Here is a 14,810-nt window from a genome sequence, read left to right on the forward strand (position 1 = left end):
ACAGTACACGTTGATCAGTTACAGTACACGTTGATCAGTTACAGTACACGTTGATCAGTTACAGTACATGTTGATCAGTTACAGTACACGTTGATCAGTTACAGTACATGTTGATCAGTTACAGTACACGTTGATCAGTTACAGTACACGTTGATCAGTTACAGTACATGTTGATCAGTTACAGTACACGTTGATCAGTTACAGTACATGTTGATCAGTTACAGTACATGTTGATCAGTTACAGTACACGTTGATCAGTTACAGTACATGTTGATCAGTTACAGTACACGTTGATCAGTTACAGTACATGTTGATCAGTTACAGTACACGATCAGTTACAGTACATGTTGATCAGTTACAGTACATGTTGATCAGTTACAGTACATGTTGATCAGTTACAGTACATGTTGATCAGTTACAGTACATGTTGATCAGTTACAGTACATGTTGATCAGTTACAGTACACGTTGATCAGTTACAGTACATGTTGATCAGTTACAGTACATGTTGATCAGTTACAGTACATGTTGATCAGTTACAGTACACGTTGATCAGTTACAGTACACGTTGATCAGTTACAGTACACGTTGATCAGTTACAGTACATGTTGATCAGTTACAGTACATGTTGATCAGTTACAGTACATGTTGATCAGTTACAGTACACGTTGATCAGTTACAGTACACGTTGATCAGTTACAGTACACGTTGATCAGTTACAGTACACGTTGATCAGTTACAGTACACGTTGATCAGTTACAGTACATGTTGATCAGTTACAGTACATGATGATCAGTTACAGTACACGTTGATCAGTTACAGTACATGATGATCAGTTACAGTACACGTTGATCAGTTACAGTACATGATGATCAGTTACAGTACATGATGATCAGTTACAGTACACGTTGATCAGTTACAGTACACGTTGATCAGTTACAGTACATGTTGATCAGTTACAGTACACGTTGATCAGTTACAGTACACGTTGATCAGTTACAGTACACGTTGATCAGTTACAGTACATGTTGATCAGTTACAGTACACGTTGATCAGTTACAGTACACGCTGATCAGTTACAGTACATGTTGATCAGTTACAGTACATGATGATCAGTTACAGTACACGTTGATCAGTTACAGTACATGTTGATCAGTTACAGTACATGTTGATCAGTTACAGTACATGATGATCAGTTACAGTACATGATGATCAGTTACAGTACATGTTGATCAGTTACAGTACATGATGATCAGTTACAGTACACGCTGATCAGTGGAGCAATGAGATGCTTCGTACGCTGAAATATGATCTGAATCTGTTCAGTGACGTCCTAAACGTTTATGGATGGTGATCCACAGACCCTCGAGTGATGCAGTGAATCTGCAGGTCTTATAAAGTCTTAAATACATCAAAGTATAATTAAGAAAAAAGGCCTTAAAAGGTTTTAAAAAGTCTTTAATTTACTCTTCAAAAGTCTGCTGTATGTTGGTTATGAAATGATTTTCGTGTCAGACGTTACACCTTCTGGTGTGTGTGTGTGTGTGTGTGTGTGTGTGTGTGTGTGTGTCAGTGAGAAGCTGTGGTCACGACACGCAGCCGGTGACGCTGTCCGAGCTGAAGCGGTCCGATCCGGGTCAAGTTCACCACGTCAGAGTCCAGCTGAGATCCTACGAGCCCCACAGACTCCACCAGGCTCTGAAACTCTACTGCAGCAAGTGCACCAAGATGTAGGCACGCACACACACACACACACTGGCCATTCAAAGCGTCACAATGTTAAAGGACTCATCACTGTGATTCTTTTTGGTTTCTTTTTATTTAAATACATTTAATGTTTAGAGTTTCTTCTCTGTTGTTTTGGGGTTTTAAATTGGTCTTTCATTATGATAATTAAATAATAATGCCCAGGCTTCCCTCTCTCTTCTGTCTCTATATTATTCTCAATATTATTAAAACAATAACATTGCTTATTGCTCCTGTTTCTGTCCATTCCTGTATAATATTTGTCATTGCCCGTGTTTTGTGTCCCGTGTGTCAAGATGTAATTAAATGTCTGATGTCTGATCTCAGGCAGGACGTCCCAGACGATGAACTGGTTGCGGGTCTCTTCTCCGAGGCGTCCCAGGACTCTGAACCGTGTATCTTCCCGCGGTGGGCGCTCTCTGGACGGGTCCTCGGGTCCGGAAATTCCCCGACGTTCCCGAGACGATCTCTGAGTGTCCACCTGTCCACACAGCTCCTGTGTGAGGACAAAACCAGAGAGCTCATCTTCCTCATGGGTAACGTCTCAAACCAGAACGGTGTTTATTCTCAGTCGTAAAGTTTAAAACTTCAGACACCTGGTGACGGAGGTTTTGTTTCGTCCTGCAGGTTCGACTCTGGAGGAAACGTGCCGACTCGCCGCCGGCTACCAGAACATCGTCCCCGTGATGTCATCGGGAGGTCACATGACCCTGCTCGACCTGTCGGCACCGTTCCTGTTCAGAGGCAGGAAGAGATACTACGGGTCAGAGACACCGATCCACCTACGATACTGTCTCTGTAATAAATAACATGCTGACAGCTCAGTCAGCCAATAGCTCATCTACTGTTAACAGTGAAATTATGCTTATTAGTAGTGATATAATGTATGTTATTTAATCATGTCACAACATTCTGATTATATTAACAGTTTATTGTTGCACTTATTGTAACATTTTATGAACTATGATAAGTATTTGTTTGTTTGCATGATTGCCAAATGTTTTGTAAACCTTTAAGAAATTGTCTGTAAAATAAAGTCTAAATGATGTTTATAGATGCTTTACAAAGTATTTATAAACCATGTGACAGCAGTTAAAGTATTATAATCATCAGTTGCAGCTTCATAAACGCCATTTAAATCATGTTGATAGATGTTTTACAAACGGTTTCACTTTCGATCGTCCCTGTTTTCTCATTCTGTTCTCCTCGTGGTTTCAGGTGTAAGCGGTGCTCCGAGGTCACAGTGAGGGAACCTTCGTGTGCCGAAGGAGTCGAGCTGATCGATGAGAAGATTGTTGCAGAAGGTGAGTGGAGAGTTTAGTGTGACTGTCAAAGCTGGAGAGCACACAGGAAGCAGCTCGCACTAAAACAGTGTTGTGTCTTCTGCTTAATTTAATCTGTATAACACGAAATCACAACTTTTCCTCAGAGGGCTTTACAATCTGTTCAGCATACGATTGAAGAAGACTTGAAACTAGAGACTGAGACCATAAACTCATGTTCACAATGTTTACTGAGGTAATAAATCAAGAGAGAAGTAGAGTCATTTTCTCATAGACTTCTATACAACCAGAGGAGTCGCCCCCTGGTGGACACTAGAGAGAATGCAGCTTTAACACATGAAGCTTTGACTTCACTCTGCAGAACCGGAGGTTGCCTCCTGCACCAGAACAGGAAAAACTCCTCTCAAAAAAAAAAACTTTAACGTGGAGAAAAAAAATAAAGGAAGAAAGTTCAGGGAGAGCAACAGAGGAGGGATCCCTCTCCAGGATGGACAGAAGTGCAACAGATGCCATGCGCACAGAATGAAACCTCAAACCCCGTATCTAGACCGCAAACGTCAACAGCGCTCACGTCACACTTCAGCGACTCTCCGTTCCTTTTCCGTCTGGTCCGAGCGTTTCAAAGCAGCAAAGGAGCTGCCAGACTGTCTGCCCAGTTTCTCTGTTTCCCCGCTCATAATCCTAAATGCTCCTGCAGACTTTATTATAGAGCCGTTCGCTCTGTCAGCACTGTTGCCGCTGTTCGCTTCTAGCCGCCGTCCCACAGTCGACATGTTGAGAGCCTTTGAGAGGAAGACGAAATGCTCCCAATCTCAGATCTTGCACCTTTATAGAATAATAAAACATAAACGCTTTACACATTCATATAACGATTACACAACACAGAATCAATGGATAAACAGCAGTAAAGGAGCCAACAAGCCATCAGAGGCAATGAAAACAAAGAACTAGGTCAGATAATAATAATACAGATAGTACGATAAAGAAGCTTGATAATTGAAATGATACAATAAAGATAAAAACGTAGTTAATTGTGGTGTTTTATTGGGCGTCAACCTCGGATTTACATGTTGTCCTATAAATAGACTTGAGGCGTGAATAGACGCTTCAGGTGTCTGTTACGCTTTAGAGACGCAGCTGAGACGCGATGTGTGTACAGAGCCGCTGCAGATGGATGCAGAGACGAACATGAGAGCGTTTCTGTTGGATGGGTTAGGGTTAGGGACGCGTCAGTGGAAAACACTTGCAGTCCAGAAAAACGTATGAATGCATCTTTACTAGAAACATCCACTTCACAGGATCAGTTAAAGCTTTTACATGTGAAGATTTTCTGCTTTTTCTCTGTTTTATATCACATTAATCTGAGTTTTGGACATTTGGAGATGTCACCTTGGGCTTTGGGAAATTGTGTTGGGCATTTTGCAAATACTGGATTATAAAAATAACTATTATTACATCTTGTCCTTGAATGCACCATCAAGAAGAGTCCTCTAATGTCTCCGTTAAAAACCCCTGAACAGTTCGCTCTTTCTCATTTTCCTTCCTCCTGATTCAGCAGCTTTGTAAAAGCTCCTGAACGCCTCCTGGCAGCAGATCTACCCCCCCCCCCCCCCCCCCCCTCTGAAATAAATCACTCAGTGTTAACGTCTCTGGTCCTCAGCTCTCGGCGTTCAGCTGCTGCAGTTCGTCCTGCTGATGAAGCTCGAGCTGCAGGACGCCACCGACACGCTGGACGTCTTCCTGTGGAGAGACGCCGTGAGTTTGGGATCGCATTTAAAATGCTGCTGAGTCTGGATCAGAGTCTCAACTCTCACCAAACTGTCACCAGCTGTGGCTGCAGTGTGTCTGCTGTGACCTGAATGACCAAACCAGTTTCATCTCTGTGGATTAATGAAGTTATTTAACTTTAAAGAATCAAAAACAAAAATAATGTGAGTCCCTGCAGCATTCTTATGGGAACGAATGTCTTAAATTGTGATTCAGAGCTGAAACGATTAGTCGATTAATCGAGTAATTAAAATGAATCTGCGACTGTGAGGTTAGTCTCAGCTTTGGGGAAGTGCTGTTATTCTTTGTCTTGTGTGAATCAATAGTTATGCGCCTTTTTTGGACTCTTTATTGCATCAATTTGAGCTTTTGGAAATTGTAACTGCAGTTTTTAGTATTTTCTGACATTTAATTATAAATGTGATTATTTGAGAAATAAAATAGCATCAGAATAATAACATTATATATAAATAGTCTTTATTTAACCAGGATATCCCATCGAGGCTTAAAAATCTCTTTAAAAAAACGTATACATCACCTGGCTTCAGATCAGCTAACAGCTAATTAAAATAGCAATAGTGTTTCAATATGTAGAGTTCAAATAGTTTGCACCGAAATGTCGAGATTAGGACCTGAATCCATCAGCAACACTTCTAAACACACGAACATTCGTTTCCAGCTGAAAGAAAGCAGGTTTGTGTTGTTTCACTCTTTAATGTTGAAATCTAAACCCTGCGTCTGATATAATGAAATCATTATTAAACTCAAACCCTCTGAATGATGGAGCGATGTGTTCGGACCGACAGCGCTGAAGTTCAGTGACGAGGTCAGGGAAAGAAGGTTTCGATAAATAAAGTCAGAACTCTGATATATTGTGTCGAGAGGAACGACATCAAATAAACATCTCAAAAGTAAAAGTGATGAAACCACCTGAAACACTTTGTGCTCCGTGATATTAAGTTTAATGATGACGACGACGATGGTTTGTGTCTTTCATCAGGAGTTGTTCTTCGGCGTGTCGGCGGAGGACGTAGCGGCCAATCAGGAGGCTCAGAACCGCATCCGACAAACAATGGACTCCCTCTGTCCAGTAGGGGGCAGCGCAGGTACGTCCGGATGAAGAGTTTCAGCTGTTCACTGACATTTTATCAACATCGACTGGCACAAAAATCTGATCATTTGGTACATTTAACTTCCCAGATCATCATTTCTGTGAATTAAGAAAGAAGAACCCGTGAACTACGTTTTAGACACAAGATGAACACAAACTAGTTTGAGCAGCAGCAGCTTTTGTTCTCTGCTCAGATGAGATGACTTAGAATGAATCAATGATTGCATCAATCGTGGCAAAGCTGGGATAGGTGGGGCGAAGGGCAGTCCAGCAGATATCGGTATTTCAGCACTTATGGATGCCAACCTCCATAAAACATAGAAGAAGAAGGAGACGGGGGGGGGGGGGGGGGATAAGGACGGATTTACATGTACGCGGTGGAAGAAATTCCTGTTTTGAGGAACATGGTGCATGAGGAGCTGTTCTGTATTTGATATTCAACAAGTTGGCCACACAAGTCAAATCCTCCGCGGCTGCATCGGCGTAAGTGTTAAAACGTAAACAAGTCGCGGATTCAACGGGGCCAAAGTTAAATAAATAAAATAAAACTACGCAGCCTTTCTGTATTCATAGAAACAAAAGTCTGAATGTACGAGAAAACTTGGATATTCTTTTAGATTATAAAGTCGTAGATCTGTGAGAAATAATTGCTAAATCCTCTGAGATTAAAGTCACAAATGTTTTTGAGAAACCACATCGCTTAACTTTGCGAGTTTGGATCGACCTCATCACGACAGACGTAAAACTGCAGCAACAAAACAACACCTGAAGTCATGAAATTGGTCCAGTTTTGAGGGAGAACGCTGCAGACGATAAACAGTCAGATCACTCAGACTCCCACTGAAAGGATGAAATTGTTCTAATAAGAGACTTTAAGTGACAAAAACAAACACTTTGTGTTTAGATCTTCTTCTTCTTCTTCATCTCATTCTTCTTTTTCATCTCCTTCTTCTCCTTCTTAATATATAATGTCATTCAATTATATATACATATATTGTTATTATTATAATTTTATATTTTTTAAATATAATCTTGTCGATCTTGTGTTTTCGTCAGGTGAGCGTCCGTGGATGGATTTGTGTCTGACGGCGTACCGAGCAGAGGTTGAAGCGGGACAGAACCAAACCTGCTACCAGATCTTCCAGAGCACCGTCACCAAACCCGCCTCCACGCCCTCCGACGGGTCAACGGTCACCGGTTGAGTCCTTTTTTTTAGATTTTGTGGATTTTATTTGTATTTATTGTGTAAAACTAAATAAATGTAGATAAAAAATGTTGCTGCAAAAATGTTTTAAACTGCTGACTGACATGTTTCAATAAAGAAATTTACTTTTTACTACAAACTCTTCACTCGGAGCATGTTTATAGTGCTCATCTGTGATGTTACGTCGCCATCTGCTGGTCATCCGACAACACGATGCACTTTATAAATGACTTGTTTTCATATATAAATAGAGCAAACACAAATGGTAAGTAGCCATCCTTTATACACTTATTTATATATTGTTATTTCTTTAAATACGTCCTTTAAAGCAGGAAGTGTCCTGTTTGTTGTCCAGGGAGAATATTTTTAGACTTCTGGTGCATTTTCTTGTCTTCATTCTTCTCTGAAGTGTTGTTGTCACTGTTACTTTTTCTCCCTGTTTCTCTAGAGCAGCGGTTCCCAAACCTTTTAGGCCACGCACCCCCTTCTACATCCCGACCGGGTTCACGCACCCCCAATCCCTCACACCTTAAAAATATATATATATAGTATATATATACTATATACTCTGTTTTGTCTTATTATTGGGGTTAGACCTCCGAACCATCCGTGGGGAAAGAGCTCTATCCATTCAGCTGAATTATGATTGAAGTGTCTGTTCATTAAATATGTTTTTATTAGTGCTGGGCAACGATTACAATTTTTAATCCCGATTAATCGCATGGATTTTTTGCGATTAATCGGGATTAATCAGGGATTGTTATGGCAAAGTTCAATAATGAATTCAAAAGTAGTGTGTTGCGCACTTTTATTTTAAAAGTACTGCTATATGAACAAAAGGTCAATAACATTTGGTTTGTAAACACTTTAAACAAATAAGGTTCTTTTTAACAGCAGTGTTCTCTTTACACAGCAGCAGTTCTATCTCTTCACTATCTGTGCTCAGTGAGTGACTGTGTGTGAAACGTTCCACTGCTGTGCAACAGGAATAACATGTTTCAGCACGTTTCAGCAAAAATGTGTCTTCATGAGTCAGAGCATGTGAATGCAGCTCTACTGTTCATCAATATAATGCTGTGACTCAGAGGTGATGATGGTGACCCAGCGATCAAAGAATAAAGACACTTTAGCCACAATTTAGGTGTATTTTCCCTTCAACTCACGAGATGCAGCATGTTTTATACTTAATGTGAATATAATTCATACTTTGTTGGCATCTTATTCTGAAAACCGGATGTTCGTCTGAAGAAACCGGATGTTGTCTCACGTTAATCTTTCCGCTAACTTTCCCGATCTGTGCCGTTTAAATGCGTTTACGGTGAATGTCAGCATATAGGTGCACTAACATGTAAGTGTCTGCTGAGTTGACCACGGAGATCTGAGTGTCTGCTGACTTTACCGCAGCGATGTCCAGTAGTCTCCATTCCTCCACCGCCGCCAGTGAGCAACGGACTTTCAAAATAAATAAAAATTTAAAAATGCGTTAACGCGCTATACAATAATTGTCGGCGTTAATTAATGAATGCGTTAACGCGATAATAACGGTTAACTTGCCCAGCACTAGTTTTTATATTAAAAATAAGTTTCCATCACGATTATTTCTCACGGGGAGCTATTGGTCCTGTAAACATTGATGCTGCTTGGAGTCACGTTTTATAATCATCTTGACAAACTTCTGTTGACAGAGATTATATAGCACGAATGGGTCTGGGGGTCGTCCTCAACCTGACACACATCAGGAAGATGCACAGCTGGCTCGCAGCGTCTCAGGGATCCTGGAGCACATGTTCAAACACAGCGAGGAGACGTCCGTCCACCTCATCTCCAACGGTGCCCTGGATGCCCTCTTCTGGTGCCGAGGTACGGATCCCACCGTGCTGCGCCACCGTGCTGTGGCACGAGCAAACTGTGCCATGTACGGAGGCCACGCTGCCAGCGATTGATGATCGAGAAACAGGCAGCCGAGTGGCTTTTCCTGTTGGCCTTTTCCAAAGAGGATGAATTCATTCGCTTCTACGCATGTCTGGCTGTGACAGTGCTAGCTGCAAACTGAGAAATTGAGAAAGAGGTGGTGAAATCTGGAACCTTGGAGCCGGTGGAGCCATTCATTGCTTCTTTGGATCCGGATGACTTTGCCCGCAGTTTGTTGGACATTGCAGACTGCATGCAGGGTAAGACAGCAGCTGATCTGCAGCACCTTTTGCCATTGCTGGATGGCACGAGAGTGGAGGGAAAGTGCATTGCAACCTTTTACCTTTGTGTTGAGAGCAGCATCAAGTCTCGTCAGCGCAACACTAAGGTACACTGTCCACTTTCTATAAAGCTCAAACGTTTAGGTGATACTGTTTGGTAGCTTTGTTGTGACTGAGTTTTAAATTGTGCTCCTTTCCAGATATTTCAAGAGATCGGAGCGGTGCAGAGCCTCAAAAGAATTGTCATGTACTCCAGCAATGGCACAGCCTGTGCCCTCGCCAAGCGGGCACTGAGCACGATGGGGGAGGAAGTTCTGAAACACATCCTGCCATGTGTGCCCAACTGGAAAACCTGTGAAGTGTTGACCTGGCTGCAGCAGGTTGGCTTCAGTGCCTACTGTGACCGTTTCCAGGTATGTTGAACAGTTTATTACTCAACAAATAGAAAAATAACAGGCATAAAGGTCCAGCTAATATACAGTGTCTGACATGTCTAACTATCTTGCTGTATAGGAGCTCCAGGTGGATGGAGACCTCCTGCTGAACATCACAGACCAGGAACTGAGCGCTGATCTTGGCATGACTGCAAGCCTCACTCGCAAGAGGCAAGCGGTGCAAACCTTTCAACACATGAGCAGCGCATAACACCAGTCTAACAAATAACTCTGTTCTGTCTAATCCTGCAGGTTTTTGAGAGACTTGCGTGTGTTGAAGACGTATGCCAACTACTCCACATGTGACCCAAACAATATGGCTGACTGGTTAGTTATGGTGGACCCTCGTTTCCGTCAGTACACCTATGGCCTGGTCCAGTCAGGCTTGGATCGCAACATTGTCCAGAGCCTGACCGATCTGCAGCTCCAACACGACTGCCACATAGACTACGGCGTCCACAGAGCCAGGATACTCTCTGCCAACCGCAGGCCCTTAAAACCGTGCCACACAGATGCCCTGCCTGCAGGGCCCGACGTCTTCATCAGCTGTCGTCGGACCACCGGCTCCCAGCTGGCCAGGTCAGAACTGAAACGGGACTAGTGGAAAAAAATCATAAAGCGTTAAATGGACACGGTCAGAATGCATGTGTACTGAAACTACATCTTTCTCATTCCCTTTTCCGTCCCAAGTCTTCTGAAGGTGTACCTGCAGGTTCGAGGATACAGTGTCTTCATAGATGTGGAGAAGCTGGAGTCCGGTAAATTCGAGGACAAACTGATCCAGAACGTACAGCGGGCACGTAACTTCATCCTGGTCCTGTCCGCCAACGCGCTCAACAGGTGCATGGGTGACACTACCATGAAGGATTTGGTGCATAAGGTCGGACGTTTTCCATTCTCTGCATGTGAGGGACTCCGTGTTGAAATGTTAGGTCACATTGTATCTATTTATTTTGCTTAAAACTTAGCCCCTATCAAGATATTCTACATTTTTATTGATACAACAGATACTTGTGGAATTGTATTAGTCATACTCCATTCATATTCCCACACTGAGCTATCAGTTGAAATGACATATTGTAGTTCAAACAAGGAGGTAAGATGATGTTTTACATGTCTGGACATTTGAGTGTTTCATAGACTCTAAGGAATCCTCGTTGACCTTGCAGGAGATAGTCACAGCCTTGGCTGGTAAGAAGAATATAGTTCCTGTCACAGATCAATTTATGTGGCCCGATCCCATGTCGCTGCCGGAGGACATGAGAGCAATCCTGAACTTCAACGGTATCAAGTGAGTAACAGTATACACAAATATACCAAAGCTTTACTGAGAAAAAAACATTCAGTACATTTAAATTAATCAACAGGTTTAACAGCTTATTTAGTTGGTCTTTTATTTCTTTGATGAATAATTTGTGAATACAAGGGTTAACTTTTTACTGTTTGCGATTCATGTTTAGCAGATCTTTAAAATATTCATTAGAGAACTGATTTGCTCATGACGCACATCATCAAATGCCTGTTGTGCCTTTTTCTTGACACAGATGGTCCGATGAATATCAGGAGGCCACGATCGAGAAGATCCTATGCTTCATGAAAGAACACCAAGACCAAACCGACGGCATAGAGCAGACTCCAAAGAGCAGAAAAAGAAATAAACTGACATAAACAGTTTGATATCTATGTCAAATTTAAACGAAGCCAAACGCCACATGGCCCACGGTGAACGGGCCAGCAGCTTTCCCTGCTCTGCTCAAATGCATGTGAAGTCAATTTGATGTTAAGCGTACATGCTCACACAAAGACCTAATATAAATAGACCTAATATATAACAATAAATACAAATCAAAAGGGGATTTTCTGATTGTACATAATACACTGTAAGCCTATAATCCTAGTACCCTCATACTGCTGTTAATGTGTAATCAGGAACAGAATATACGCCTTCCGTCTCTCAGGAAAATAACAAAATATACAGCCTGGTTGGCTGGAAACATAACGAGACAAATGGGAGATGTTGCAATACAATTGTATTTCTCAAAGTAGGCACTGAATAATGTTTTAACGAGCAGTTGCTTGCAAACATACATATCAAAATTACAAGTTTTCTCAACTTTCTATGACATACATACAATCAAAATAATAAAGTACACTGCTTCACTTATTTTTGAAAGTGCCAACATAGTGGATATTGGTACTTAATCCATTTGAAAAAAAACAAGCGGTCTAAAAAAAAAAACAGTTTAACTTTAAATTAGTTTTTCAAAATAAGAATTTAAAAACATAATTCTTTTTTTTTTTTTTTTTGCTGCCGGATTTGCGGGCCACATAAAATGATGTGGCGATTCGGCCCGCGGGCCTTGAGTTTGACATGTGTGCATTAAATGAAAGAGTCTCTGTAGAACATCAAGTGTTTGTTCTACTCAGTGTGATTGACAGGAGAGATGATCAGAGGAGCAGAGTTTTTACCACCAGCATTAAGACATGGACCAAAGAATGGGAAGAGTTTCTCAGTGAAGCAGCAGCCAGTAAAGGAGTAGATAAGAGCTGCAGCATCAATGTCATAAAAGGAGACCAGACCCTCCTCATAATCCACAAACACCCCCACCTTCTGAGGCTGAGACTTCAGAGAGAGAAGGACTGAAGAGTCATCACAAGCTTCGTACTCATTCTCATTCCTCAAACATATCATCCAGTAACCATCCTGAGGAGACACTGTGATGCTTCCCTTCCTGTTGATCGACTCTCTGGCCACTCCTAAATCCCACTTAATCTTCCGTTTAACCTGAACCTCGTAGTAAAATCTTCCTGAAGTGAAACTCTGCTTTGCTAAAACACAAGTACAAGAATCAAATCTCTCTGGGTTGTCTGGGAGATTCTTCTTTACATCACCAGTTTTAACTTGTTTTCCATCATCGGACAGAATAAGATGGCAATGTGCTGTATCAGGATCGAGTGTCACATCCACTGCAGACTGCTGGACCCTCTTCAGCTCGACCTCAGTGAGCAGCTGATTCACAGCTCTCCTCACAGCCCCCTCATATGAAGGTGGACTGACTCTGACTCTTGTCCAGTTCTTGGTGGGTGGAGCAGTGTTCAGGGTCCTGAAGCTCTGGAGGAGGTGGAGGTGGTCTTCAGCGCGTGAGAGCTGCTCCACCTCAGTGCTTCTCTTCTTCAGCTCAGAGATTTCAGAGATTAAAGTATTGACCCGCAGCTCAGGTCTGGTGTAGAAAACCTCTTTACAGTTTGGACACTGATAGGGGACATTAACGTTCCAGTGTTGAGTGATGCAGGTTTTACAGAAGTTGTGTCCACATGAGGTGCTGACTGGATCAGTGAACACATCCAGACAGATGGAGCACAGGAACTGATCTTCAGTCAGCAGACAGCTGGCAGCAGACATATCTACACTCTGAGGACAAGTGTGACAAAACAAAACTGTTATTACATATCTTTATATAAATATAATTTATAATTATTCCTCAATGCTTTTGTCATAGTGGATGTGAATGAGGTGCAGGTTTACTTGGAAAATGTCAGAAAGCAAATATATGCTGAGGTTGTGAATGAGTTTTTGTCTTCAATCTAAATGTATGCAGCTTCTATTTTACAGCTCATTGTGCAGACAGGTCCTGGACTCTGCTGTGATTGAAGTAGAGTTCAGATGTTCAGTTCAGTGCAGATATTTCTATGAGATCATCAAACTGAGTGATAACATGGTGATCGTTATTCCAAAACATTTACTTTGGCTGCCTGGGAAAGAAATAAAACATCAAATCTATTATTATGAACGCATGATCCACAATAACGCACACGTGCAGCTTTGGCTCAGACTTAGAGCTGGGGCCTGTACCACGACGAGAGTTCAACATACTCGGGGTATCTTTTGGTTATTTGTCTTTACTAACCTACGAAGCTCGTTATCAACTCGCTAAATCAAAAAAGTCAAACACGCCATAAGAATACACCCAAGCAACACATTAATTTAACAAAACACACACATGTAATTATAGTCGGATCTATTGTGCTCTATGTAGCAGTGATGTTATAAATCTCTTAAAGTAACGTTTCTCTCCACAACCCTCACGGCCACGATGGACGTCAGTTAAACATTCAACCTGAGAGGAGCTTCTGTCTGAGTAGAGATCAGATTATGAGCTAATACTGGATGTTAAAACACAGTTCATGATGATAATAGTCATAATATTATTACTGACAGCAGTAACTATGGAAACATTTCAGTTGATAAAAAAGGGTTTGAAGTTCAAGACTACTTAGCAAAGTGTGTAACAGATATCTTACAGGCAATAAAATAAATTGCTACATGACGTTAGACGTTGCACTCTGTCTTTGGAGAGTTCAAAGGTCATCTAGCTTTAACCGTCAGCTGATGTTAAGTTTCGTTCTTTCTCATTGTTGGCTTTAGCTGCTGCCTTATGTGTGTATGTGGTGTAACAAACTGAATGTTCACTGACAGGAAAGAAACACGTCAAAAATAGTTTGTAAATGAAGTGAAGCTGAAACGAGCTGTGACTGCATTCTGACAAACCTCAAGAGTTCAGTCACTGTGGTGATATTTATACCTCTGTGCTGTAGTTCAGGCAAAACGTACAGTTTGGATTTTTACTAAAAATTACACATTTCTATGACATCATATGATTTATATAATAAAACAAGTGTTAGAAAGTCAGATTTTAGTTAAACTGCATTTAGTCTGTAGAACAGTGTACTCACCAGAGTTCGTCAGAGACTCTGCTGGATTCAGTTGAATGTTTCTTCAGAGAGAAACAGAGAGACTTGTCTCGACTGCAGCTCTGCTGTCGCTCAGAATAACTTTCACTTTCATTTCAGGAGAAGTGTGACTCAGCAGCTCCTCTTTCAGAGTTGCTCCTCCTCTCAGTGAAGCTCTGTGAAGGAGCTTTTATTCCCTCATTGTGAAATTTTATTAGAAGGAGGAAAATAAGTTTTTAACTGAGAAGAAGAATTCTTCAGATTGGACCACAGCAGCAGATCAATGGGCTTCTCTGAGTCAATACTTTAAAAGTAAACATCTTTTTAAGTAAACGTCCTTTTA

The 14,810-nt window shown here is 41.6% G+C and overlaps 2 protein-coding genes and 1 pseudogene across 5 annotated transcripts in view; 2 read left to right on the plus strand and 1 right to left on the minus strand.

Moving 5' to 3' along the window:
* The window catches only part of pot1 (protection of telomeres 1 homolog), a 56,279-nt gene extending 49,030 nt beyond the window's left edge, over positions 1 to 7,249 (plus strand). For 3 of the 4 annotated variants that reach the window (XM_076089682.1, XM_076089683.1, XM_076089684.1), the window contains 7 exons: positions 1,573 to 1,729; positions 2,073 to 2,281; positions 2,373 to 2,508; positions 2,964 to 3,049; positions 4,689 to 4,783; positions 5,796 to 5,901; positions 6,963 to 7,249. In XM_076089682.1, coding sequence (XP_075945797.1) covers positions 1,573 to 1,729; positions 2,073 to 2,281; positions 2,373 to 2,508; positions 2,964 to 3,049; positions 4,689 to 4,783; positions 5,796 to 5,901; positions 6,963 to 7,108 — 935 coding nt within the window. In that variant the 3' untranslated portion in view covers positions 7,109 to 7,249. The remainder of the gene's footprint in view (positions 1 to 1,572; positions 1,730 to 2,072; positions 2,282 to 2,372; positions 2,509 to 2,963; positions 3,050 to 4,688; positions 4,784 to 5,795; positions 5,902 to 6,962) is intronic. The other variant, XM_076089685.1, reaches the window with a different exon arrangement.
* Positions 7,250 to 7,872: 623 nt separating this feature from the next.
* Positions 7,873 to 12,140, plus strand: LOC142947933 (NAD(+) hydrolase SARM1-like; annotated as a pseudogene).
* On the minus strand, positions 11,105 to 14,608 carry btr16 (bloodthirsty-related gene family, member 16). Its single transcript, XM_076089687.1, has 2 exons — positions 14,471 to 14,608; positions 11,105 to 13,148 (listed from the first exon to the last, which is right to left on the minus strand). Exon 2 carries the CDS (start codon positions 13,137 to 13,139, stop codon positions 12,156 to 12,158), a length of 984 nt encoding a protein of 327 aa, XP_075945802.1. The 5' UTR covers positions 13,140 to 13,148; positions 14,471 to 14,608; the 3' UTR covers positions 11,105 to 12,155.
* Between the last annotated feature and the right edge of the window lie 202 nt (positions 14,609 to 14,810).

The sequence above is a fragment of the Anarhichas minor genome, unplaced genomic scaffold, assembly GCF_050575085.1.
Source record: "Anarhichas minor isolate MPS153535 unplaced genomic scaffold, ASM5057508v1 ptg000011l, whole genome shotgun sequence".
Lineage (NCBI taxonomy): Eukaryota > Metazoa > Chordata > Actinopteri > Perciformes > Anarhichadidae > Anarhichas > Anarhichas minor.